This window comes from Neofelis nebulosa, chromosome 16, assembly GCF_028018385.1.
Source record: "Neofelis nebulosa isolate mNeoNeb1 chromosome 16, mNeoNeb1.pri, whole genome shotgun sequence".
Classification (NCBI taxonomy): domain Eukaryota; kingdom Metazoa; phylum Chordata; class Mammalia; order Carnivora; family Felidae; genus Neofelis; species Neofelis nebulosa.
In genome coordinates, this window is record NC_080797.1 from 35,444,813 (window position 1) to 35,468,090 (window position 23,278).

The 23,278-nt window shown below is 49.6% G+C and overlaps 2 protein-coding genes across 2 annotated transcripts; both read left to right on the forward strand.

Moving 5' to 3' along the window:
* Window positions 1–3,812: 3,812 nt before the first annotated feature.
* On the forward strand, window positions 3,813–7,873 carry LOC131498599 (keratin, type I cuticular Ha8-like). The gene is made up of 7 exons (XM_058706046.1): window positions 3,813–4,348; window positions 4,541–4,623; window positions 5,415–5,571; window positions 5,962–6,123; window positions 6,213–6,338; window positions 6,787–7,007; window positions 7,425–7,873. The coding sequence occupies exons 1-7, from the start codon at window positions 3,857–3,859 to the stop codon at window positions 7,501–7,503; spliced, it is 1,320 nt and encodes a 439-aa protein (XP_058562029.1). The 5' UTR covers window positions 3,813–3,856; the 3' UTR covers window positions 7,504–7,873.
* A 7,859-nt stretch (window positions 7,874–15,732) lies between these two features.
* On the forward strand, window positions 15,733–23,278 carry LOC131498600 (keratin, type I cuticular Ha8-like). Its single transcript, XM_058706048.1, has 7 exons — window positions 15,733–16,195; window positions 17,601–17,683; window positions 18,662–18,818; window positions 19,168–19,329; window positions 19,419–19,544; window positions 19,904–20,124; window positions 20,871–23,278. Exons 1-7 carry the CDS (start codon window positions 15,767–15,769, stop codon window positions 21,010–21,012), a joined length of 1,320 nt encoding a protein of 439 aa, XP_058562031.1. The 5' UTR covers window positions 15,733–15,766; the 3' UTR covers window positions 21,013–23,278.

The following is a 23,278-nucleotide window of genomic DNA, read 5'->3' on the forward strand; positions in this document are numbered from 1 at the left end:
CGTGTAAGTGCGTCTGTGGGATAAATTCCTGGAAGTGGAATTATCGGGTCACGGGGTAGGTGCAATTGTCATTTGCATAGATATTGCTAAACTGCCTTGAAGAGGCTGCATGTTTCACCCCCCACCCCAACAGTGTTTGACGATGCCTGTTTTCTTACACCTTGCCAACATTGTGCCACTAGCCTTTTTGATCTTTGTTAATTTAACCTAAATAGGTACAAAATGGTAATTTAATAAGCATTTTTGAATTGTAAATGATGTGAGCATCTAGACCCGTGATTAAAAGCCACTTGAAAAAAAACAGCCAACACTTATTTAGTGTTTACGGTGCCACGTGCTGGCCATTATTTTCAATGATTTACAGAGATCAAATTCTTTAATGGTTAAAACAAATCTGTGGGCTAGGTGCTATTACTGCCTCCGTTTTGCGTGTGCAGAAACCACAGCACAGTGAGGTCAAGCCATCAGGCCAAGTTTTCACAGCTGGTAAATGGTGGAACCAGAATCTGAATCCAGGCAGGCTGACCCCAGGGTTCTTGGCCTTGACCATACTACTATGCTGCATTAAAGGGCTTTGTCATGGGCCCAGGTAGGACATAAATAAGGGCAAATGTGCTGCCCTAGAATGTGGATAAGGGAAGTCTGCCATCAGCGCAGGAGGGAGAGGAGAAGGACAGACAATTATTTTGTCAGCTAGTCTCTAATGACCCGGAGACCTGGGACAGAAATAAAGCCGACTGATGATAATAAACACATTTAAAATCAGACTAAAGATTCCCAAATAATCATATTATTAAATGCCACTTAATAGAGAAGACCTCAGCAGTGTTGCCTCTATTTCAAAGTCTCTAGAGCTGGACGTTTGAGATCACAAAGCTCCCTGAGGGTGTCCTTCCTGGAAGCCCCGTCTCCTGGCCCAGAGTGTCTGAGGGTGTCGCAGGCACAGCTGTGCCAGGATGGACCACCTGTTGTGGTTTGCCAACTTCTTCCAGGTGAACACAGTGCACACTGCGTGGGGACAGCACCTGCTTCCTTAGACAACTTCAGAGTCACCCTTTTGCAACAGATAAGGTAGCTGTCGATCAGACCCTAACCCCGTGGGCTGCTCCCAGTTGACTGCTTTCTCTTTCACTCTGGGTTGCCTCAGTAGGTCCCATCACCATGGCATTGAATGGTTCTGTTCCAGACCCAGTGTCCTACCCCCCACCTTGAAGACGGACTCAACTCCAAAACTTTTACTCCTAAAGAGAGATGAGGTGGCCCCTGTGAATGAAGGAGGGGCTGCAGGACCTCCTCCCTCTTCACCCCTCAGCGCTGGGACCTCCCTTCATGCAGTCTGGCTCTCATGTTCTTTGGGGCCAGCGACTCTTTACGGGGAGCAAAGGATGAGGTCTGGAGTGTCAAGAACGGGCTCCTCCTCAGTGACACAGCAGAGTGCATCTCAAACACCTGCCTCATGCTTTCCACTTACTGCCAGTTCTTTGATAGGGAAGAAATTGGCAGAATCCACTTCTCTACAGAGTCACAGGCGGGCATCAGTGTCATTATGCAAAACACCTTGCTGAGCCCCAGCCAGGGCTTTACAGAGAGGTGTCAGAGCATCAAAACTTCAGCTGTGGAGCCTAAGAAGTAACAAACCGCGGGTGTTCTGAGATGGGAGGAACCATAATTTTAGTTGATGGAACAAATCCTGCCAGGGGGTAGGGTCAAAACATGGAGCCTGTTTAGCAAATCAAAGGAAACAGTTTTAATGGTCCAATTCTCTGGATTATAGTGATGCACTGTGATGAGGCAAGAAGGAACTAAAGGGGTGTTTGAAGATGGAATATATGCAGATTGCACCCAGAGGCCTCTGAAGGATGGGATGGTTTGGCCTCGTGAGGTCTCCTAATTTATGGTGTTTGTAAGGGGATTATTCATTGGTGACCTCAGGGTAAATGGCACTGACCCTAGAGTGGGTTTTCTTTTTGGGAAGAATTCCAGATCCCTTTATTTCTTTTTGAGAGAATTCTAAGAGTCCAGGTTTCACCAATACTCAACATCCTCCCATTTAGTTTTCTCGGGGCTGCTTGTTCTTGAATTTTGCTTAGAGAAGAGACCTACTTATACTTTTCTGGGGTCTTCCTCCATTAGATCTCCCTCAGTCCTTCGGTCCCAACACTCTGCAGGGGCACCTCCTGAGCCGGTTGCCTTGGTCCCTTGGCTCTAACGAAAATCTCTGGGATTTGAGGTCTACTTTAGACTCTTGATTTTTGAGTATAATTTTTCTATGTGCATTTTGTTGTTCTCCCTGCTCTATGTCTAAATATCTTCCTTTGCTGGAACACAAGGACCCTCGGATATTTTATTTCTTTTCACGTCAGCTTCTTGCCCAACTACTAAGCCTTCTGCGTCCCCCTGAGCAACAACACAGGCAGTACACAGGTTGTTCTAATTGAGAGTCATGGTGGGTTGGAAAGAGAATGAATGGGCTTTGCAGACATGAGACCAAATCGAGCCCTTGCCAATTTATTTCTCTGTGAATCGGAAGATGGACTTTAGTTACCTCATCTGCACACTGAAGCCACTAAGAGCTACATCACAGGTAGTAAGGATTCAATAGGAAAGAACACCTAATAATAATAGCAATATATACCTACGTCCCCATAAATTTTGGTTCTTAAACTTTTTTTTTAACATTTATTTATTTTTGAGACAGGGAGAGACAGAGCATGAACAGGGGAGGGTCAGAGAGAGGGAGACACAGAATCTGAAGCAGGCTCCAGGCTCTGAGCTGTCAGCACAGAGCCTGACGCAGGGCTAGAACTCATGGACCACGAGATCATGACCTGAGCCGAAGTCGGCTACTTAACCGACTGAGCCACCCAGACGCCCCGGTTCTTAAACTTTTGAGATACCCCTTGAGCTCTGGGCCCAGTTCCCTTTTCTGGATCAAATAAAGTTTTTATTTTATTTTATTTTTTATTTTTTATTTTTTATTTTTATCAGTAGCTTCTCTCTAGATACATCCTTGATCAGGAACATGGATCCTCTGTCTTTCACTAACCCCCATTGATCTATGGTTCTCATTCAAGTTAAAGATATCCTGAGATTTCTGGGGAACTGTTTTTTCCTGAGGAATAGGGACCCCTGCATGTTCAAGAATTGGCACACTGCCTGAGTTCAAGGGAATGTTCAGGAAACATGCTCAACAAGTGAATGACTGAAAGCTGATTCTGACTAGTCAACCAAAACTTAGCCAGCACTAATGTTTCGGGCTGCATTGATGCTTTAAAGCTTCTCAAGAGGAGTACGTAGTGTAAAGGATAGAAGAGAGAAGAAAGGGGACCTTACAATAATCAATATCTGTAGACTTCCCAGTTTTATAAAGTGGTGTTTTCTCTTCAGAGGAAACGCTGGGTGAGTCTAAATGCTGGTGATGGATTCACTGTCCCTCCTGCCATACAGATCACTGACTGAAAGATTCAATCCTTGAGTGTGGCTATATCCACAGACAGACTGGCTCAGTCCAGCAAGAGGGCATCTGGAAGGTGAATTAACTGCTGGTGATTGTTGAGTAGAAATATACATCTTTGATCTTTCATCAACCAACAACCTGATATCAAACAGCAAGGGGCATGTCAAATTCATCAACATTCCTTTAATGAGGCGAGGAACTCTTAATGGTAAACCAACAGCTGAGTAACAGGATGACAGTACAACAGTAGGTAGAAAATCAAGGCGCTGAGGTCAAAGCATTGAGCCAACACCCACCTGGGATGGGGTATAAAAGGCCTAGCAGGGAAAGGGGTTGTCACACTCAGTGGCTCGGCCTTCACAGCTGCTCCGAAGCTCCTGTGCTACCTCAGCCCACACCATGACCTCCTGCTACATCAGCTCATCCCGCTGTCTGGGCAGCACTCAGATGCCCGAAGCTGCAAATGTCTGCGGTTCCTGCATTGACGTTGGGGGCCAGCCCGGGGCAGAGGCCAAGGCTGCCTCCCTGTGCCTGTCTGCCACCCTGGCACATGCCAACAGGATGCCTGTGGGGACAACTCCTCTGGGCCGACCCAGCCTCTGTGTACCCTATAGCTGCCAAACCGCTTGCCCCTTGCCAGGGACCCGCGACATTCCCGGCAACATCGGAGTGTGTGAGAACTATGGGGAAGGCGCCCCGAACGGGCACGAGAAGGTGACCATGCAGTTCCTGAACGACCGCCTGGCCAACTACCTGGAGAAGGTGCGCCAGCTGGAGCGGGAGAACGCGGAGTTGGAGACCAAGATCCGAGAGTCGAGCAAATGTCACGAGTCCAGCGTGTGTCCAGACTACCAGTCGTACTTCCGGACCATTGAGGAGCTCCAGCAGAAGGTGAGGTCTGAAGTAGCCTGGGGTACGCTGGGTCTGAGGAAGGTGGAAGGGCATGGCAGTCAAAGGGCCATTGAAGACTCAAGGGTCTTTGTGCTCTTGGGTTCTCTTGAGCATGAGCGTAGATGTCACCCATAGAGCTGGAGCCCAGAGTATGATGTTTTGTGCATGAACTGTCTTCCTGGTTTTCCACAGATCCTGTGCAGCAAGGCTGAGAATACCAGGCTGGTAACTCAAATTGACAATGCTAAGCTGGCTGCCGATGACTTTAGAATCAAGTAAGTAGGGCTGGAAGAAGGCTCAGAGTGACTCCTCTTCTGTTTTATTTCTAGGTGCCCATCATGGTACTGGCCCAAAGTAGATGTTAAAAAGTGGTTACTGACTAGAACCTAGAAATGGTTGAAAGTGAACAAAAGCGTTGAAACAAAATGAGGAAGAATCATCTAGATGGGTCAGGTCCTATGTCATTTTCTCCCCATCTAGAAGATAAGAAGGTTTTGTGTTATAGCCAGAAACAAAATCAAATCATTGCAAGAATAATCTTTCAGTTCATTGGTCATTGACAGATTCACTGACTCTTCACTAAATTTATGAGTGGGAAGAATTGTCACTATAGCTTTTTGGTATCAAGAGTTGCAATTGAATGAATGAGAAAGGCATAAAAATCATCTGAAATAATTAATCCAAGGGGTAAACTAGAAAACTGTAGGTCCAGAAGGCTTACTTTCAAGCTATTCTTTTTCCTAGCTAAATGACTCCTTTATAGCAGAATGAATACTGCGTTAATTTGACGACTTAGGGTGAATCCATGTATCTACTATTAACCAAGATATACAATCCTGGATACTCCATTTATTCTCTCTGAGCCACAGTTTCCCATGTAGTTCCATCCAGTGGGCATAATGATATTTCTTCCAACAATGAGTTCTGTAGGTACAGGATCCAACACAGTGAATGTTGATTAACCAAGGAAATGAGGATCCAAGTTGGTGAAGGAAATGGAAACTGGGGGCAGCTGAAAGGGGCTGTCCTTGTCATCCTGCTGACCTTTCATCTCCTGTCCTGGAAGGCACGAGAGTGAGCTGTCCCTACGCCAGGTGGTGGAGGCGGACATGTGTGGGATGCACAAGCTCCTGGATGACCTGAGCCTGGCCAAGGCCGACCTGGAGGCCCAGCAGGAGTCCCTGAAGGAGGAGATGCTCTGCCTCAAGAGCAACCACGAGCAGGTCTGGGCTTGGGGCTGCAGACCCATGGGAGAGGGCACTGAGCAGAGAAGGGAGCACCGCCCACCCTGTGGCTGTAGGATTAGAAGCCAGGCTCAGCTGGCATCAGGATGAGGGGTTGATCTGGGTGTGGGAGCCAGGCTGACTCTGTAGGACGTAGCAGAGGTAGCGGTGGGGGTGGGGGGGGGCGGGTTCCTTGTCTCTAAAGGTTTGCCTTGTGAATTTAAGAAGGCGACCCACTGGGTTCTTCCCAGTGGATCCTGGACAAGATCTTTCACATCGTGCACAAGTGAGCTCACCCCTCGTGCTGCTCGTCAGAGAAGGGGTTCAGGTGCCATCTGCTCTGTCCAAACCCTTTCCTCACTCAGAGTGTTGGTTCTTCTGTGCCCACAGGAAGTCCACATCCTGAGGGGCCAGCTAGGGGACAAGCTCCAGATTAAGCTGGATGCGGAGCCCACCGTGGACCTGAGCAGGGTGCTGGACGAGATGCGGTGCCACTACGAGGCCATGATGCAGACCGGCCGCAACGACGTGGAGCAGTGGTTCCAAGATCAGGTGAGGGTGCCGCCTCGGAGCAGGGAGGGCCCCCTGGCTTCCACATGGGCAGGGAGGTGATGTGATGTCTGTGTGCACTTGTGCTTCAGTCCGAGAGCATCAGCAAGCAGGACATGTCCTGCTCCAAGGAGCTGCAGTGCTGCCAGTCGGAGATCCTGGAGTTGAGGCGCACGGTGAACGCTTTGGAGGTGGAGCTTCAGGCCCAGCACAGCCTGGTACGGTCCTCTGCCCTCACCGTGCTGCTGGTGCCACGGGCCATGGCCTGGCAGCAGCATGTCTTAGAAGTCCCACTCATCAGTCCCACTAACAATCAGAACTCAGGGGCTGGGTCCCTCTCTCCCTGGGGGAGATGCCTTGCCATCAAGGTTGGTTTGACCCCCAAAACCGGTTCCTTTAAAAAGCCAACTCCACTTCCTTTACAATAAAGGGTGGCGGTTCAGGCCCTCGTTCCACAAGACGTCACTGGGTGTCTACTTGGTCAGGTACTGGGAATACTGGGATGAACACTTCCTCCAGGTAGAATTTTGTGAAAAGTCGTGGTGATGTGGGCAGCGATTTCTCCAGAGTTCTGGGCATGTCCTATGACATGGTGAGGTTGGCCATGATTCCTACTGCTGAATTTTGGGACACCTCGGTCTCTTACCCGGTTATTTGCCACTACAGAAGGACTGTCTGCAGAACTCCCTGTGTGAGTCGGATGCACGCTTTGGCACCGAGCTGGCCCAGATGCAGATCCTGATCCGTGATGTGGAGGAGCAGCTGTCTGAGATCCGGGCTGACCTGGAGCGGCAGAACCAGGAGTACCAGGTGCTGCTGGACGTCAAGGCCCGGCTGGAGAGTGAGATTGCCACATACCGGAAACTTCTGGAGAGTGAGGATTGCAAGTACGTGTGATAGAGTCAATTTCTCACCAAGGCACATACCTGACTATAAAGCAGTTCCTCACAGATAACTGATATGGTTGTGGAAGGAGATATCAGCACGGAGAGCAAGCTTCCCTGTCCACACTGGCTTAGTGATGTGCTCAACTCTCCTGGTGTATGTGGATTGCACTGTGGATTGACTGTTACATAAACGATAGCTGGTTCCTAAGCCAAGTCCCCCTAGAGGACTCTTGGACACGGAGAGACACAGATGGCACTGGAAGAGGAACTACTCACACAGATTTCATTGCGCTCTGTGACTTCGTGGCAGACTTGTCTTTTGTTCATTTTGGTCTTGCCTCTTCCGTGCATCACTGAGACATCTTTGTACTCCCTGTGCCTAACTCTTTCTCTCTCTCTCTCTCTCTCTCCCTGCAGACTCCCCATCAATCCCTGCTCTACGGCTGCTGCCTGTGTCCTTCATCCAAGCTGTGTCCCAGCCACCTGCCCTCTCTAAGCAAGTGGCCTCAGCACTGAGAAGTGATTCTGAAGGTCTGAGTGCTGGTGCAGAAGGTCAAGGCTAGTTGTACCCAGGCTAGGATTGCCTTCACCTGCTCATTAGCCTTTCTTCCAGGAAGACTGAACTCACTGGAGGCATGTTCACTAAATCAGAGCATAACAGAAACTTCTAAGCCATGGCTCCCTGTGTGTCCCCACACCGCATCTGCCCCCCCCCCCCCCCTTCCAATGCTATCATTGTCTTTCACTTAAGCTATCATTTGATCCCAGTACCTCTTCTGGGATTTGCCTTCTAGTCCTATGCTTCAGAGTCTCCTAAGATGTAATTGGGTTCCTGTATGAAACGGTCAATAAATCTCCTTCCTGTATTAAGTGCTACGTTTCTCGTGCTTGGCAATGTATATGGTGTGATAAACAACTCTGGCCCTCAAGACCTTGGGTGATCCTTGGCCCCGACATGTCTTGTCACTGCCAGGATCTTCCACTGGGGCACTGGGGTCTTAGCCTCTGGATGAAGGCCCTTTGCTGACATTCGATTTACCTTGCCCATCGATCTCTATGGGCTGGTGAAAGGAAGACATGTTGGTTGCCAAGGTTGAATTCCTTCAGAACAGCTCAGAACTAACGTGTCCCTGCCGTGCTTTTGGCATCTTTAACGTCTTGGTATTTTGTCCAAGAGCAAAATCACACAACTTAGAGTTCCGATCCAGCCAAAGGGAGGTCATGCTGAGAACTGCCCTGGCCAGGTTGCCAAGTTTTTATTTTTTATTTTTCTCTCATTCAAACTGGCTCCTGTGTGGAGGCATGGTATTACTACCTGCTCTCTTAGCTTGGGTACTCAGGACAGTTGTCTGGGTCCTGGGCATATTTCCGTCCCAAGAGAGGTGTCCTTGTCTATTTGCTGTTGCCTTTGGGGTGCTGAAGGTGAGGAGCACAGTAGGCATGAGTCTGCCTCTTGGACATGGCTCTGACCCAGGCCCAGGTGGGTCACAGTCAGATATGGTGGAAGACCACCCAAGAGATGATGTGCCTTCTTTGCTGTGCTACTCAATTTAGCTTCTGGAATGTGCTGAGCATGCCCAGAAGAATGAAGCTCTCAGGTTTCGGCTCACTTGCGGAACCTGGTCCCAAGATCAATGCAAATTCGGATCTTCTGCCCAGGAGCACAGTATGGTGGGAAGGGCACTTGCTCTGGAGTTGGGCAGATCTGGGCTCAAATGCCACCCTTTGTGACACCAGTTAAGTGAAATCGCCGGGCCATGACACTCTCTTGAGACTTACTCTTCAGTTGTAAGGTTAGAAAGATTCTATTTTACTTCACTGTTGCTGAGGGATAATCCATACAACGCTCCTGGCACAGAGAAGGTGGATATTGGTTTATGGGGCTCCCTGGGAACCGGCAGGGATAATCTTTCCCTCTTAGAAGGAAAGAGGGACTAAGGAGGTGGTAGCAAAACCCATTAGCAGTATCAGGGGCCATGTATTTCTGAGTTGGTGGTCTAGAAGTTTGACCGCCCTCCTTGTCCACTTATAAGCAATAATAAATAAATAATAAAATCAATCACTGTTGTTATTGCAGCTTAGTTTTTCACTCCAAGTGTCCTAACCAACATTAAAAAAAAAGCATTCTTTGGGCTGTCAGAGGACAAAAATGTCCAAATGTCCAGTAGGCTCTGTGGGCTTTCTTCTAACAAATACCTCACAAGAATCATATGTTTTAAGGAGTAGCCATACATTTTCATGCAACAGCGCCATGAAAATCGGGCCTTGTCCCCCTGCTAGTCTGACCAGGCTAAGTGTGGGACTCCCGAAGCTCCTGGGTGTGGCAAGAAAGGCAATTCAGATGCAGGATGGGTGTTGCAGGCAAGGGAGGCTGGCAGGTGTCTATCCAGCCTGGCCCAGGGCACCTGGACACTGCGGTTTTACCCTCATCCGTAATTATGGCCTGAGGGCTCAGGGCGCCCTCTGGTGCCCAAACCCGGGCACTCACAGAGTGACTCCCATCTCTGCACCGTCCCCTTGGCGGCGCTCTGGCCCCTACATCTCGCTATCTTCCCAGATTGGACCGACAGCCTAGATGCACTATTAGGCTTTGCTGTGGTCACAATAATTTCAACCGGGTTGACTGATTACTTTTCTTCCCCTGAGACTCTGACTTGGGACCGGATCTGGTTCTGAGCCACCTAGTAAAGTACTGAGCCCATTGGTTTTCGGATTACCACCCCTGCACTACCAGTGTGCTGGTTTGTAATATTTCCTTCCAGGCTTCACCTACGACACCAGGCAGGCCTCTGCAGGCCCCTGTACTCATTGCCTGTTTTGTTTTGTTTGTTTTTTTCACTCAAATGCCATTTCTCCCAAATGCCAGGAAAGTGGAAGGAGTAAGGGTGGCCCGCTGCCGTCCTCAGGGGCAGATGCTGCCGTCACTGAGCGAGTTCGGGGGAAGGGCCCACACTTCTGCTCCCGCTGTTTAACCCGGAAGCCAAGAATATCGAGGTGGAATTCTGGACTTTCCGGAACAGGAACATTTTTTATTTAGGCACCAATTTTCGTGTGTTGTGGTCCACGATGTATGATACCTAAGGCTCCACCTCGTCACACCCGCATCATCCTCCTTACAAAGAACAAAATCAAATTCGCCCCTTCTGAGGACCACTTATAAGAATCTTCACGAGCTCATCTTGTTGTCTTTGTCTTTCTCCACCTAATTTAGTGTGTTTCTCAACTTTTTTCTCTCCATGCTTTCTCATTTGACACATATTAAAAAAAATCCCTCTGGGGCTCCTGGGTGGCTCAGTCGGTTGAGCGTCCGACTTTGGCTCAGGTCATGATCTCGCAGTTCATGAGATCGAGCCCCACATCCAGCTCTGTGCTGACAGCTCGGAGCCTGGAGCCTGCTTTGGAGTCTGTGTCTCCCCCCTCTCTGCCCCTGCCCCACTCATCCTCTGTCTCTCTCTGTCTCTCAAAAATGAATAAACGTTAAAAAAAATCCTTCACTTTGGGGTGCCTGGGTGGTTCAGGTGCTTAAGTGTCTGACTTCTGCTCAGGTCATGACCTTGTGGTTCGTAAGTTTGAGCCTGACATAGGGCTGTCTGCTGTCAGTGCAGAGCCCTCTTTGGGTCCTCTTCTCCCTCTCTCCCTGCCCCTCCTCCACTTGTGTTCTCTCTCTCTCTCTCTCTCTCTCTCAAAAATAAACATTTTTTTTCAAAGATAAGCGTTAAAAAAAGAAATCCCTCACTTGTCACTTAATGTTGTTTTAGCTTTCAAAAATATAAATACGGAACTCAATCATGGCCAAAAGCTCATTTCGAATACAGGTTGTATTTGTTTTTAAGTGACACTCCCTCTAGCCAAATTATCTTCCTTGCCACTTCCCCTCTAGTGGGGGGCGGGGGGAGGAGGGAACCCTCCTTTTGAGAATTGCTGCCCTGTTCAGGTATTAGCCTCTGGGCTAACTCAACAGCCCTACCTGCTTGCCAGGTGTAAGAAGAAAACTTAGCGGCTCAGGAGAGTTTCTCAGTGAGCCCAAGCAATTCAGGTCTTGGATCTCCTGGTGGACAGTCCCACTTGGCTATATTTCACATTCTCCAAACTTCACTTCAGCATCTCCCCCTTGAGCCTACTCTTTGCCTTGACTTCCTGGCTCCCTTTCCCAGCACATTATTGTTCCAGGAGCCCAGGGACCGCAAGAGCACTTTTGGTGTCCCTCCTTCCTTTGACCCCCATATATAGCAAATCACTCAGCCTCGAGGACTCTTGGCAGAATCTTCTTTTAACACCTCTGCCTCCCATCTCTTCCTACCTGTCGGCACTGCTGGGGGCAGGATTTGGATTCCATCATGTGCTGCCCGGGGTCTCGTAAGAGCCTTCTCCTCTTCTGTCTGCCCCGTCTCTTCTGTGCCACCTTTATGCCGCACACACCACCAGCCTTTCACTCTCTTGCTTAATGGTTCCGGAGTATGCATTTTGTATCAGGTGCTGCAGTACTTACTAGAGAGCCCACAAAATCGAGATTCAGCGTTCCCATCCCAGGGGTGCTTATTGGGTACTAAACTGCTACTTTGGTCATCTCTCTTGTCTGCCCAAAACTTTCCAGAGGACTCTGTTCTGTCTCCCCATATATTTCTAGCTCTTTGGACGAGGGTGCAGCCCAGAGGAGGACGACACCTGTTTGTTGCATGAACGGAGTGGATGGAGTGGGTGTCTGGGCTCCTGGCTGGGAGCTGCAGCTTGGGCTTGAGCGTCTGGCCGACCTGAGCTAATGTTTCACGGACTTCCTCTTCAACTTTTGTGAGCTCAGACAGGTTACCTAACCACTGTGAGCTTTTTCTTATTCTACAGTGGTACATTGGTAACTACTTTTCAGTGTGGTTGAAAGGATTAAAGCACCAGGTACAATATGGTGTAGCACATAGTAGGTGGTCAAATGTGATAGTTTGTATCAACTCTGGATATATAGGTATGTGTGTGTGAGAGAGAGAGAGAGAGAGAGAGAGGGAGAGATGAATCCTGTATAAGTGCCAAGCCAGAATCCCAGCACCTAGTAATGTTAAAGTGTATCACTTCACTTGACCTTCATCTGTCCTCTACAGACATTGTTTCATGTGGGCTTACCCACTGGTTTAACAAACACTGTATGGGTTTCCCCTTTTGTCCCTCCCTTCTCCGGTCTTAGATGTCCTTGCAAAACAAACCTCTATGAAGAAGAGTAAACCAGGAAGAAAGCAAACAGAACTTGCTTATTATATTGAGGAAAGCATATGCTTACGTGTCTGAAATGTGCCCCAACATCGGTGCACAAATGTTCCGCAAAAATACCATTTTGCTACATTGTGCTTCGTTTCCATAGGATGACAACCACCATGAGGCTCCTCTTTCCCTGAGAGCAGAAGTCCTGTTCTCAAAGTGTGCTCCCCAGATCCCCAGAGTCAGTATCACCTGGGAACTTGTTAGCAATGCAGACTCTTGCGCCTGACTCCAAACCTACTGAATCAGAAACTCTGGTGCGGAGCCTGGCAATCTGCATTTTTGCAAGCCCGCTGGATGATTCTGATGTGGCCTAAAGTTTGAGAATCATCTGTGTAGAAGTTATGAAGATATAAGGCGACCACATTTTTAGCGTAAATGAGCACACATTTCAGTTTCATAGGGTTTAAAAATGCGGTTTGACTCTGCAAGGTGTACGTTTTGTGTCATTCAAGGTGGTTTCTTTCCAGGCGGGCCTCTGTTGGCTGCACACCTACATTCCCAAGCTTGCACCCCCTGCTTCTCCAGAGCCCACCACACGTGTCTCTGCTTCTGAGTGTGTACCTGTGCTTGCCTCTTTTTTCTAGAAAATCCTCTCTCTCCTTCCTCTGCCTGTCCAAATCTTACCTATCTTTGAAGCTCCAGATGAAGTCTCTTTGATGTCCGCCCCTCACCCCAGCTCTCTCTGTGACTTCTCTTTCTTCTGAGTGACATGACCTATTTCTCCTTCTGCTCTGCAATTTTTGCAACGGGAATTCGTCTGATTCAGCCCTGAGGTCCTCATGGTACCTTGAGAGGGCTTTGAATATTGGAGTGTATACGAATACTGGATCCCTCGGAGTAGCTCATTGGGACAAGTTCACGGATGGTGGTGAACCTTGCCTTGGTGAATACTGCCCATATCTCTACAAGGAGTAGTTAAGAGGGAGTGTCCTCATGGGTCTCACTGATCGTATATGGGACCGGCTGGTGGCTGGGTGGGTATCATGGTTGAAGAGTTGGTGGCACCAGCACACTCCACACAAGATTCCTGGGCAAGAAGATTTGCTGGGCCATCTGCTGGCAGCCTCTGAATTCCAGCTCATCCAAAATTCCATTCTAGAGCCTTCACTTAAGAGTGGTAGAGACTCCATGGAATGTATTCAGAGGGATGTACTCAGGATGGTAAGGGGGATTAGAACCATTTGTCATAAAGAGCTGCAGGTCAGCCATTGTGGCAGAATGATTGGATTTATCCTGTATGGGACACCATGGATAGAACTAGAAAGTAAATTAAGGAACAGACTCTTTGACTTACTTGCTAACATACCACCAGCATCCAGCATCAGAGCCTGTCTGGCATAGAATGGGTACTCACTGAATATTTGTTGAATGAATGAAGGAAGAAACGAAAGCAATGGACATAAATAGCATGGAGGTAGATAGGTTTCTGCATAAAGGACTTTCTAATAGTCCCCTATATTGTAAGTCCCTGAAGACAAAGCTGGCTGCTATTTATCTCTTGACCCCAGTATCTTGCACAAAGCCTGGGAAACTGTGGGCCACAGGGGCCCAGTTGGCCAATGATGGGATAGACCTTCTGGAGAGTGGTGGACTGGATGCTGAGTTGGAAGGTTATCAGAAGGGATTCAATGCCAAAGGCCCCTAGACTAGAGGACTTTGAGATTCCTTTCGGCTCAGATTCCATGTTTTAGAGCCACCTAAAACACGTACTGCTGCTTCAAGGGCCCTCCTGGTGAATGCATTCATCTTAGGAATGGGGTCAAAGCGTCTTCATTAGCATAGCCTGGAAGCTGGCAGGCTGCCCTTTTCCAGGGCTTACTGAACAACCGGCCACTGACTTATTTAGGAATAGAGGAGGCCATAAACCTTCTGATGCTCTGAGTGTGTCTGAAGATTAAGGAAATTTAAATTTATTCTAGAGTCTGCTAAGTAATGGACAATCAAGGTACGTGCATTTCTTTGAAATGTACGAAGTTTCAAAAGATGAAAGATCAGAGTTCTTGAGTGTGTATCTTCTTAAACAAGGTGAAGAGGGAGTCAGTCGGTGGGATGACCAGTGTCTTACAAGGGAAGATGCCAGAAAAGAGGGGGAGGTGCCTGAGAACAGACACCATAAAGTGCTAATCACTGCCCGCCTTTAATTAGTCTATAGACTCTAATACACAAAAACATAATTTTATTCCTTGGGATCACAGATTACCCCGTTTCATTCATGATTTTTTTTTTCCCACTTCCAAAACTACTTATCTGTTTCACGCCTGCACAGGGAAAGTTTTAATTCCCACATCAGTTTGATAGGTTGTATTTTCGTCTTAATTCAGTTTAAAATACTTTAATTTCTCATTTGATGTCTCCCTTGACCCATGGGTAATTAAAAAGTGTCTATTCAGTTTCCAAACACCAAAATCAATTTGGAAGTTAGGTTTCTTTTTCATTGTTCTGGTCCAGTGTTGTTCTCTAATGTTTATACAGGAAACTTTCATCTCTCTTCTGTTACTTTGCTTCGAAAGGAGCGTGGATATTTATTTTCCCTCATATTTGAGGAGAGTCAGCTTCCAGGGGCAGATTCCTACCTTTGATTTACCTTTACCTGAAGACTATATATGGGATGGTCCTGGCATTCAAGGCTTCCCACAACCTGGACTAAATGCAACTTTCCAGTGCTGGCAAATGTGTGTTCGTTATAAGCATCAGCATAGCTAGACTATTTTCCATTTCCCAGACTTGTTTGATTCTGTTCATTTTGGTCTCTATGAGAGATGTTGTCTCCCTCAACCCCTCCTGGAAACCATTATCAGAAACACAGTTTAAATGTTCCCTGTTCTATGAAGTCTTTCTGGTCACTCAGTGTTTTCTCTTCCTAAAATCTATGCAACTTTTTTTTTTTTTTAACATCCTCTCTTATTGCCTTTATAATATTAAGGTCATTTACTTTCTTATTCCCCTTACTAAAAATCTAACCCCCTCCCTCCAAGCAAGCTAAGCCATGTCCCACATTGGACACTCCATACACATCCGCTGAAACAAACTAATTGTGATCTGATTTTCTTTCCTCAATGTGCCTGATTACTATCTTAGACTTTGCCATGATGGGAACATTTGGAGGCAGGAAAGGAATATAGAATGGGAGAGACTTTGGGGGGATATTGGGAGTCTCTGGGTCTTGATGATCTCACAGAGATAAGCTGACTGAGGGGAAAGGGACATAAACCACAGAATGCGGGCCACTTGGAGAAGACCTCGTTTTCTCTGTATTCTAGGACCCTGCAGTGAGGGGGAAGCTTCCTGTGTGGGTGAAGGCTTCTTTCATGAGCTCATTAACTCTTTATGAGAGACAAAATCACTGACTAATAGAGTGATTGTATGAGAATCAATATAAATATTAATGAGGAAAATGCCTATTTTCTTGCACCAACACCCACTACAAGCCTATATAAGTTCTGGAGGAGAAGGAAGGCTTCATCTTCAAGCAAATCCAACTGCGGGCAAAGCACGAGCCTGGCCTGTACACCATGACTTCTACTCATTGTGATTCTCTCCTCAGTGGACAGGTTTCAGAGCCCACGGCTGCCTCCCTGTGCCTCTCCGCCACCCTGGCACATGCCAACCGGGTGCGTGTGGGGGCAACGCCTCTGGGCCGACCCAGCCTCTGTGTGCCCTACAGCTGTCAAACTGCTTGCCCCTTGCCAGGGACCCGCGACATTCCCGGCAACATCGGAGTGTGTGAGAACTATGGGGAAGGCGCCCCGATTGGCCACGAGAAGGTGACCATGCAGTTCCTGAACGACCGCCTGGCCAACTACCTGGAGAAGGTGCGCCAGCTGGAGCGGGAGAACGCGGAGCTGGAGACCAAGATCCGAGAGTCGAGCAAATGCCACGAGTCCAGCGTGTGTCCAGACTACCAGTCGTACTTCCGGACCATCGAGGAGCTCCAGCAGAAGGTGAGGTCTGTGGTGCTCCAGGTCAGGGGTTGGTAAACTATGGCCCCATTTGGCCTACTGACTGATTTTGTAAATAAAGTTTTATTGGTACACAGCCATGCTCATTCATTAATGTATTGTATATGGCTGCTTTTGTGCTATAATGGCAGAGTTGAGTAGTTGTGACAGAGATTCATGGCCTTCAAAGCCTTAAATATTTACTGTTTTGCCCTTTTCAGAAAAAGATTACTGATACTTGCATAGAATTTTGAGGGCCTGATTGACAGTGGAAACAGCCATAGCTGAAATTTCTTTCTTTCTTTCTTTTTTTTCTTTTTCTTTCTTTCTTTCTTTCTTTCTTTCTTTCTTTCTTTCTTTCTTTCTTCCTTTTTCTTTTTTCTTTCTTTCTTTCTTCCTTTTTCTTTCTTTCTTTTTGATTGTGGGAAGAGAATCTCTTGAGTGGAGGTGAATGGGAACATGTAAAAGACGAGATGTAGGATTTGGCTCTCCAGGATTTATGTTTACTTAGTCTCAGTCCTTACAAATTGTAGTTGCAAAAGCAGTGCAATGTAATTTCTGGCATGGCACAAGGTAGAATGTTGTAATGTCCTTCATGAGCCAGTATATGGCCATTCAGTAGCATTGGTCTCTTCTGCATATCTGCTGTCCCCTTTGTAGGTCAATGCAATGCTTCTTAAGAGCCTACATCTTAGTTTTGGAGATGGGAAGGCAAGGAATGTCAGAATAGGGGCCAAAAAACCTGGCTAGATTCACAGAAGACCTTTGGGGAGGTTGGCCAACCAACATGAGGGACTTCTTATTAAGAACAGGTTCCCTGGGGCGCCTGGGTGGCTCAGTCGGTTAAGCGTCTGGCGTTGGCTCAGGTCACGATCTTGCAGTTTGTGGGTTCGAGCCCCGTGTCAGGCTCTGTGCTGACAGCTCAGAGCCTGGAGCCTGCTTTGGATTCTGTGTCTCCCTCTCTCTGCCCCTTCCCCGCTCATGCTCTGTCTCTCTCTGTCTCTCAAAAATAAATAAACATTAAAAAATTATGTATAGAAAAAAAGAACAGGTCCCCCTTTATGTAAACCTTTCATATCCAGCCCATTGTTCTGTGGCCTAGATTTCAGATCTTGTTTATATCAGGGGAAGCATCACAGCTGGAGAAATAAAATTGAGTCTCTGTCAAATGTTCGGTTTGCTACTCCTTTCTATCTCCCAGTTCCTTTGGCTCTACGCCTTCAGCCTCTGCCAAGCATCTTCTTGCACACCACCCCCCGTCCTGCACCACACCAGCATCTCTTACGTGTTGGGAGTTTGCGCTGTCTCAAGGTGATGCTGTGAATCTTAGCCAATGGAACGTCTTTTGACCTGAAGCCATTGATGGCTCTGGAGGTAGTGAATTACTGAGCCTGCTTTCTCTCCCCAGATCCTGTGCATCAAATCTGAGAACAACAGGCTGGTTGTGCAAATAGACAACGCCAAGCTGGCTGCAGATGACTTCAGGACCAAGTGAGTTGGGGTAGGGCACGCAGAGGGAGGAGCCAGGGGCCTCCCTGACTTCTTCGGTCTTGTGATGCAGCCGGCGTCAGAGATGTAATTGACCAAGATCCCAGACGGACAGTTACAGCAGGAGAAAACACAGAGCCTTATGCCTGAGACTTTGAAAGAACACCCACCCTGCTCCTCAGTTGTTTCGCTTTTACAGTTCACAACTGTTGAGAAGGCATCATCCACTTGCTGCTACTGTTGCAAGAACCTGGGGAGGCAGGCAGAGCAGTGGTGGCCTCATCTTTGTCCTCACAAAGAAGCTCAGGGCCCTGAAGCGACCTGCCTGAAGTCACGTGGCTCCTGAGTGCTAGACCTGGAGCTTGGCCCCGCATTCCCTACCCTGAGGCCATTTCCTACCAAATTCTGCTGCCTCCGGGAGGATGTTTCCACACTGCAGCCCGACCAATTTGTAAGCACTAGTAACTCATGACGGAAATCATGCTTCAGTCTATGATGCGAGGCATGTGAAGATGAAAAGGTTTATGCCACCTGAGAAGGTCCAACCTGGAAATAGGAAGGGGCATTGTGTTTTACTCTTTTTTTTTTTTTTTTTTTTTTTCAGGGCCCTGTAGAAGTCTCACTCCTCTGGAGCTAAAGAAAGCCATTTCCATCCTCCTATTTTGGCATTTGGCTTCTAATCCGAGAGAGAACCCAGGTTCTGTCTCAGTAGGGGACGGGGACGAGGAGGGTCCGCAGGGGTCACCTGGCGTGGCAACTGCCTGGTGTGATTCGACTGCCTCCCCTTTGGCCACCAGCCCACCCTGACACTCTCAGTACCGGCCACTCTGCCAGGCTTGTCCTAGGTGCTCAGGGTCACACGCATGGGGAACACCCATTGCTGGCCGGGCTGGGCGTGTAGCCACATAGGAAATGTCGACTGCCAGTGTCCTGGGGCCCCTCTGCTCTCTAACCTCGATTTCTGTCCGTGCCCTGCTAAAGGTACCAGACGGAGCACTCCCTCCGCCAGCTGGGGGAGGCCGACGTCTGCGGCCTGCGCAGGGCCCTGGACGACCTCACACTCGCCAAGTGTGACCTGGAGGCGCAGCTGGAGTCCCTGAAGGAGGAGCTGCTCTGCCTGAAGAAGAACCACGAGCAGGTGCATGGCCTTTTGTGTGAGACTTTCTGGGGCGGGGGGGAATTCACGCTCATTTGGGGGAAGAAATGAAGCTCTTCGTCCTGCTCAGGATGGAAGTTCTGCAGGCTCTGCCTCATGGTTAAGCCTCACGAGCTACGGAGGTGAGCTCCTGCTTTGGTGGGGGCCCGCTCTTCCTCCGCAGCCTCTGCGAGTTGTGGGGCTGGTGCCGTAGGTGACTCTCCCTCGGAGTGGCACAGGGAAATCACTGGGCGGGGGTCGGGGGCGGGGGACAGGAAGTGGGGGACAAGGCTTTGGGTGGAGGGCAGTGGGGGGGTCCCACGAATGGGATGTCCTCCTCCTGTGCCCACAGGAAGTCCACATCCTGAGGGGCCAGCTGGGGGACAAGCTCCAGATTAAGCTGGACGCGGAGCCCACCGTGGACCTGAGCAGGGTGCTGGACGAGATGCGGTGCCACTACGAGGCCATGATGCAGACCGGCCGTAACGACGTGGAGCAGTGGTTCCGAGATCAGGTGAGGGTGCCTCCTCGGAGCAGGGAGGGCCCCCCGGCTTCCACCTGGGCAGGGGGGTGATGTGATATCTCTGTGCACTTGTGCTTCAGTGCGAGAGCATCAGCAAGCAGGACATGTCCTGCTCCGAGGAGCTGCAGTGCTGCCAGTCGGAGATCCTGGAGTTGAGGCGCACGGTGAACGCTTTGGAGGTGGAGCTTCAGGCCCAGCACACGCTGGTGAGCCCCTCTGTACGCCTGGCAGACCCGGCTTGGCTCCCACGCCCAAGGGCACTTCCGGGTCAGGACGTGCCTCCCTTGAATACAGACCGGGACACGGCTCAAACCTTGACTTTCTCATAGATGTGGAGGCTGAGGGCATGAACATTCACCCAGGGGAGGGAGGCTCTGCAAACTTCTCCTGAGGGTCTCCAGTGACGAGCAATAGCACGATGTTCGTTCTTCCAGTTGACGGCCTGCTAACGGGACCCAGAATGTTCTCTGGGCCTGGGCAGTGCCTTGGGGTGTCGAGGTCTTACTGAAGAGGCTGAGGGCTGCGTTCCGTGACTTCCCACCTGCTTCCCCCTTTCGTGTTACAGAAGGACTGTCTGCAGAACTCCCTGTGTGAGTCGGATGCACGCTTCGGCACCGAGCTGGCCCAGATGCAGATCCTGATCCGCGACGTGGAGGAGCAGCTGTCTGAGATCCGGGCTGATCTGGAGCGGCAGAACCAGGAGTACCAGGTGCTGCTGGACGTCAAGGCCCGGCTGGAGGGCGAGATCAACACGTACCGGAAACTTCTGGAGAGCGAGGATCGCAAGTACGTGCCCTGACGTTTGTGTCAATGTCGGGTGTGAAAGCAGAGACCTCTCATGGGAGTGATTTGAAAGGAGGAGCGGTATTGCCGACCACATCTCTGGGGACAGACTTGGTACCCGGTAAACCTGGTGAGCTGCCTGGATGCGGAGGAGGGCCCGTGGGAACTTTTCGGCTCACGCCTTCCATTTTGCTGAGCACATTCCCAGATGCCAGTCACTGCCACGGGGGAGGGGGAGAGGTGCTGACATACTGGAGAGCTCAGTGCATTTAGGTTTTGCTAAACTCCCTGGAGGAAGTATTCCAGTAACAGGGAATCTTCATACTCAACGTTAAAATATATTGCTAAGGGCACTCGCAGCCATTGTCTCATTTTGTCCTTCCATTGCACTGTGAGAAAGGTAAGGGGGCTACACACTCCCCTTTAAGCAATAAAGGACAAGGCTACAGGCTGTGTGTAAATCTGGAGGGCAGCTGACGCCCAGCCTGCTCTCACCTGGCCAGCCTTTCTGCCTTTCTCCTCCGTGTTCCTTCACCTGTGGCAGGAAGCTCAGGTTTTGCACGTGGCCCCCTGAGCTCCCGTCCCAGCTCCACAGTGGGCTCCAACCACATCGCTACCCTGTCTTTAGGCCTGGCAGGACCTCTGAGCTCTAAAATCCCCTCTGGCGTTTCCGATGCTAAAGCGCATACTTTTTGTCTTTCATGCCCCGTCTCACGCCAATGTTTGAAACACCTTTTCTTTCTCCGCAGGCTGCCTTGCAACCCTTGTGCAACCCCGGCCTCCAGGACGCCCTGCCCGGCCCCTGTGGCCTCTGGGCCCTGCTCTCCCTGCCTTTCCGGGCCTCCTCCTCCTCGGGCCTCCTGTGCCTCCCGCTCATCGTCTCGATGCTGACGTTCCCCTCAGCTTGAGGGATCGGGGGATGGGGAATGTCTGCAGCCCCGCCGGCCCCCTTCTGCAGGCCTGCCCCCTCCCCCAGCCCCTACCCTCCCGGGTCTTGCCCCCTCAGCCTGGCCCGGCTGCAGACTGACGACGCCAGGCAGCGTTTCTCTGCTGATGGGCTGTCCGGTCCAGCGGCTCAGCCCTCGCCCCTGGGTTTGTGCTTCCTCTCTCCTCTCTTCTGTGGCCTCACAGTCTGAGATGTGGTAGGGAAACTTTTTGCTAATAAACTTCAGTTCCGCAGCATGAAGAGCCCAGGGCCTGTGGCCAAGGTCTCTACGCTGTGCCAAGAGGTGTCCTGGAGCCCGCTGATGGAAGCAGGGGCTGGGACTCCCTCACCAGAGGGCTTCTGGGAGATGGTAAAGCCAGCAAGGACCACAGTTGAAAACAGGACTGCGGCAGAATGGCACAGTTGAGAGACCCCCAGCTGTATCTGGGTATCTAAAGCCTGATTCACAGAGCTTTAAAATACACACAACAGATATCGCCCCTCGCCTTCCACCTCTTGTCAGGATGAAGCCTCTGGTCCTTGTGCAAAGGAAAAGCTCAGGTTCGAGGTTCTGCCCAGACCCCCTAGAAGACTCCATTTAAAGTTAGCTTTTGTGCTCACATGCCCATGGGGGGCACGCCCTTGGTGAGGCTTTATGGATCTTGGGATGCAGCGTCCCACACAAACCCTGCAAAGAGGGGAGCAGCGGGTGGCTGAATCAAGACTTGAACTCTGGTTTCTTTGAATTAGGCCCAAACCCTGCACTCTGAAAGCTTTGAAAGGAAAAAGATTAAACACGAGGGGATTTAGGGCGGCGGATCTAAGAGCGGAGTCCCCCACTTTACTTGGGGACTTTCAGGAAAGGCAAATTTTTGGACCCCACCTCAGACTTTCTGAATAAGCAGTCCAGTTTATTGAGCCTTCCAGATGATTCTATGTATACTCAAATTTGAGAACCACTGGGTTAAGGGGTTTATTTTGGGACTGAGCCCCTTACAGGCCAGATATATCCCAGGAGGAGTTGGCTCCAGGCTCCTGATGGAGCCCATGTGTGAGGAAGGCTTCATCCGATCAAGATCGTGACTTTTCCCTCCGTGCTGTGAAATGCTGAATGTGTTAAATGATGGCAATTTCTGAGCCTGTTAGGCTATCAGTTGAGAAAAGGCCAAACTGACCCATCCAAGCTCCCTCACAGGTTCCACCAGAAAGCCCTTGGGCAGCTGCCTGGCTTGGGTCTTCTGGGCAGTAGACACATGAACCAGAAGCTCCATATTTAGGCAGCCATGGCCGGGAACAGCGTGTCTCCAGAAAGCAGTGTCAGAGCTGGCCAAAGTTGGGAAGCAGTGAGCTCCCCATCACTGGAGGCATTCAAACAGGGCCCTTACAGCCACCTTGTGGGGGACGTTGAGAGGTTACTCAGGTATCTGATGGGGCTGGATGAGATGGTTGCAGAGGGTCTTCTAGCCCCAAATTCTATGACTTCCTGCGGTCTACGTCTTATTCATCAGTGAGATTATAGATGTTAAAGTGGAGCTGGTTCTTATCTTCCCTCTGCTGCCTGAGCAATTTGCATCAGAGTAGCCTGTTGAGAAATTTACAAAGTCTAGCCCATCTCAGTGCAGAAGAGACCACAGTCCCAAGCCCCAAGGGCTGAGAGATCTTAAGCCAGGGGCTGGTTGGTGTGCCTCCAACTGCTGTCAAGTCCAGAATCCTACCTGTTGGCCACTGTCTGTGTGGACAGGACTGATTTGCCTGGGAGGCATCGGGACTTCCACCATAGGGAATCTGGAAGGGTCAGAGGTGGTCACAGCCTTTCCTCCCTTCCCCTCTACTGGGCCTCTGCTCTTTCTCCCAAGTTGTACAACATACAGGTGACACATCTCTGAGGGTAGGTCCCAATAAGAAAAAAAAAAAACAGTCTTGATAAGTCTTAATTTAGCACCTGGCCCAAATGTCTTCACCACTTCCTTTGTACTTAAATAGCTCCTTTCATCCAATAAGTTCAAAGCTGTCTAACAAAATAAACCCACTTATTCCTGCATCAAGACAGGGTAGGTAAGCATTGCTCTTCCCTTTTAAGGAGAAGGAGAGGAGGTGAGTCATTGAGGGACTGAGTGGTTGAGGGATTCATCAGGTGACACGAAATGAGTCAGTGATGCCCCAGGTAATTGACCTGTGTTTGTTAAGTTCACATCCCTGTCATTTATAATTAAAAGATGAGCTTTGATGAGA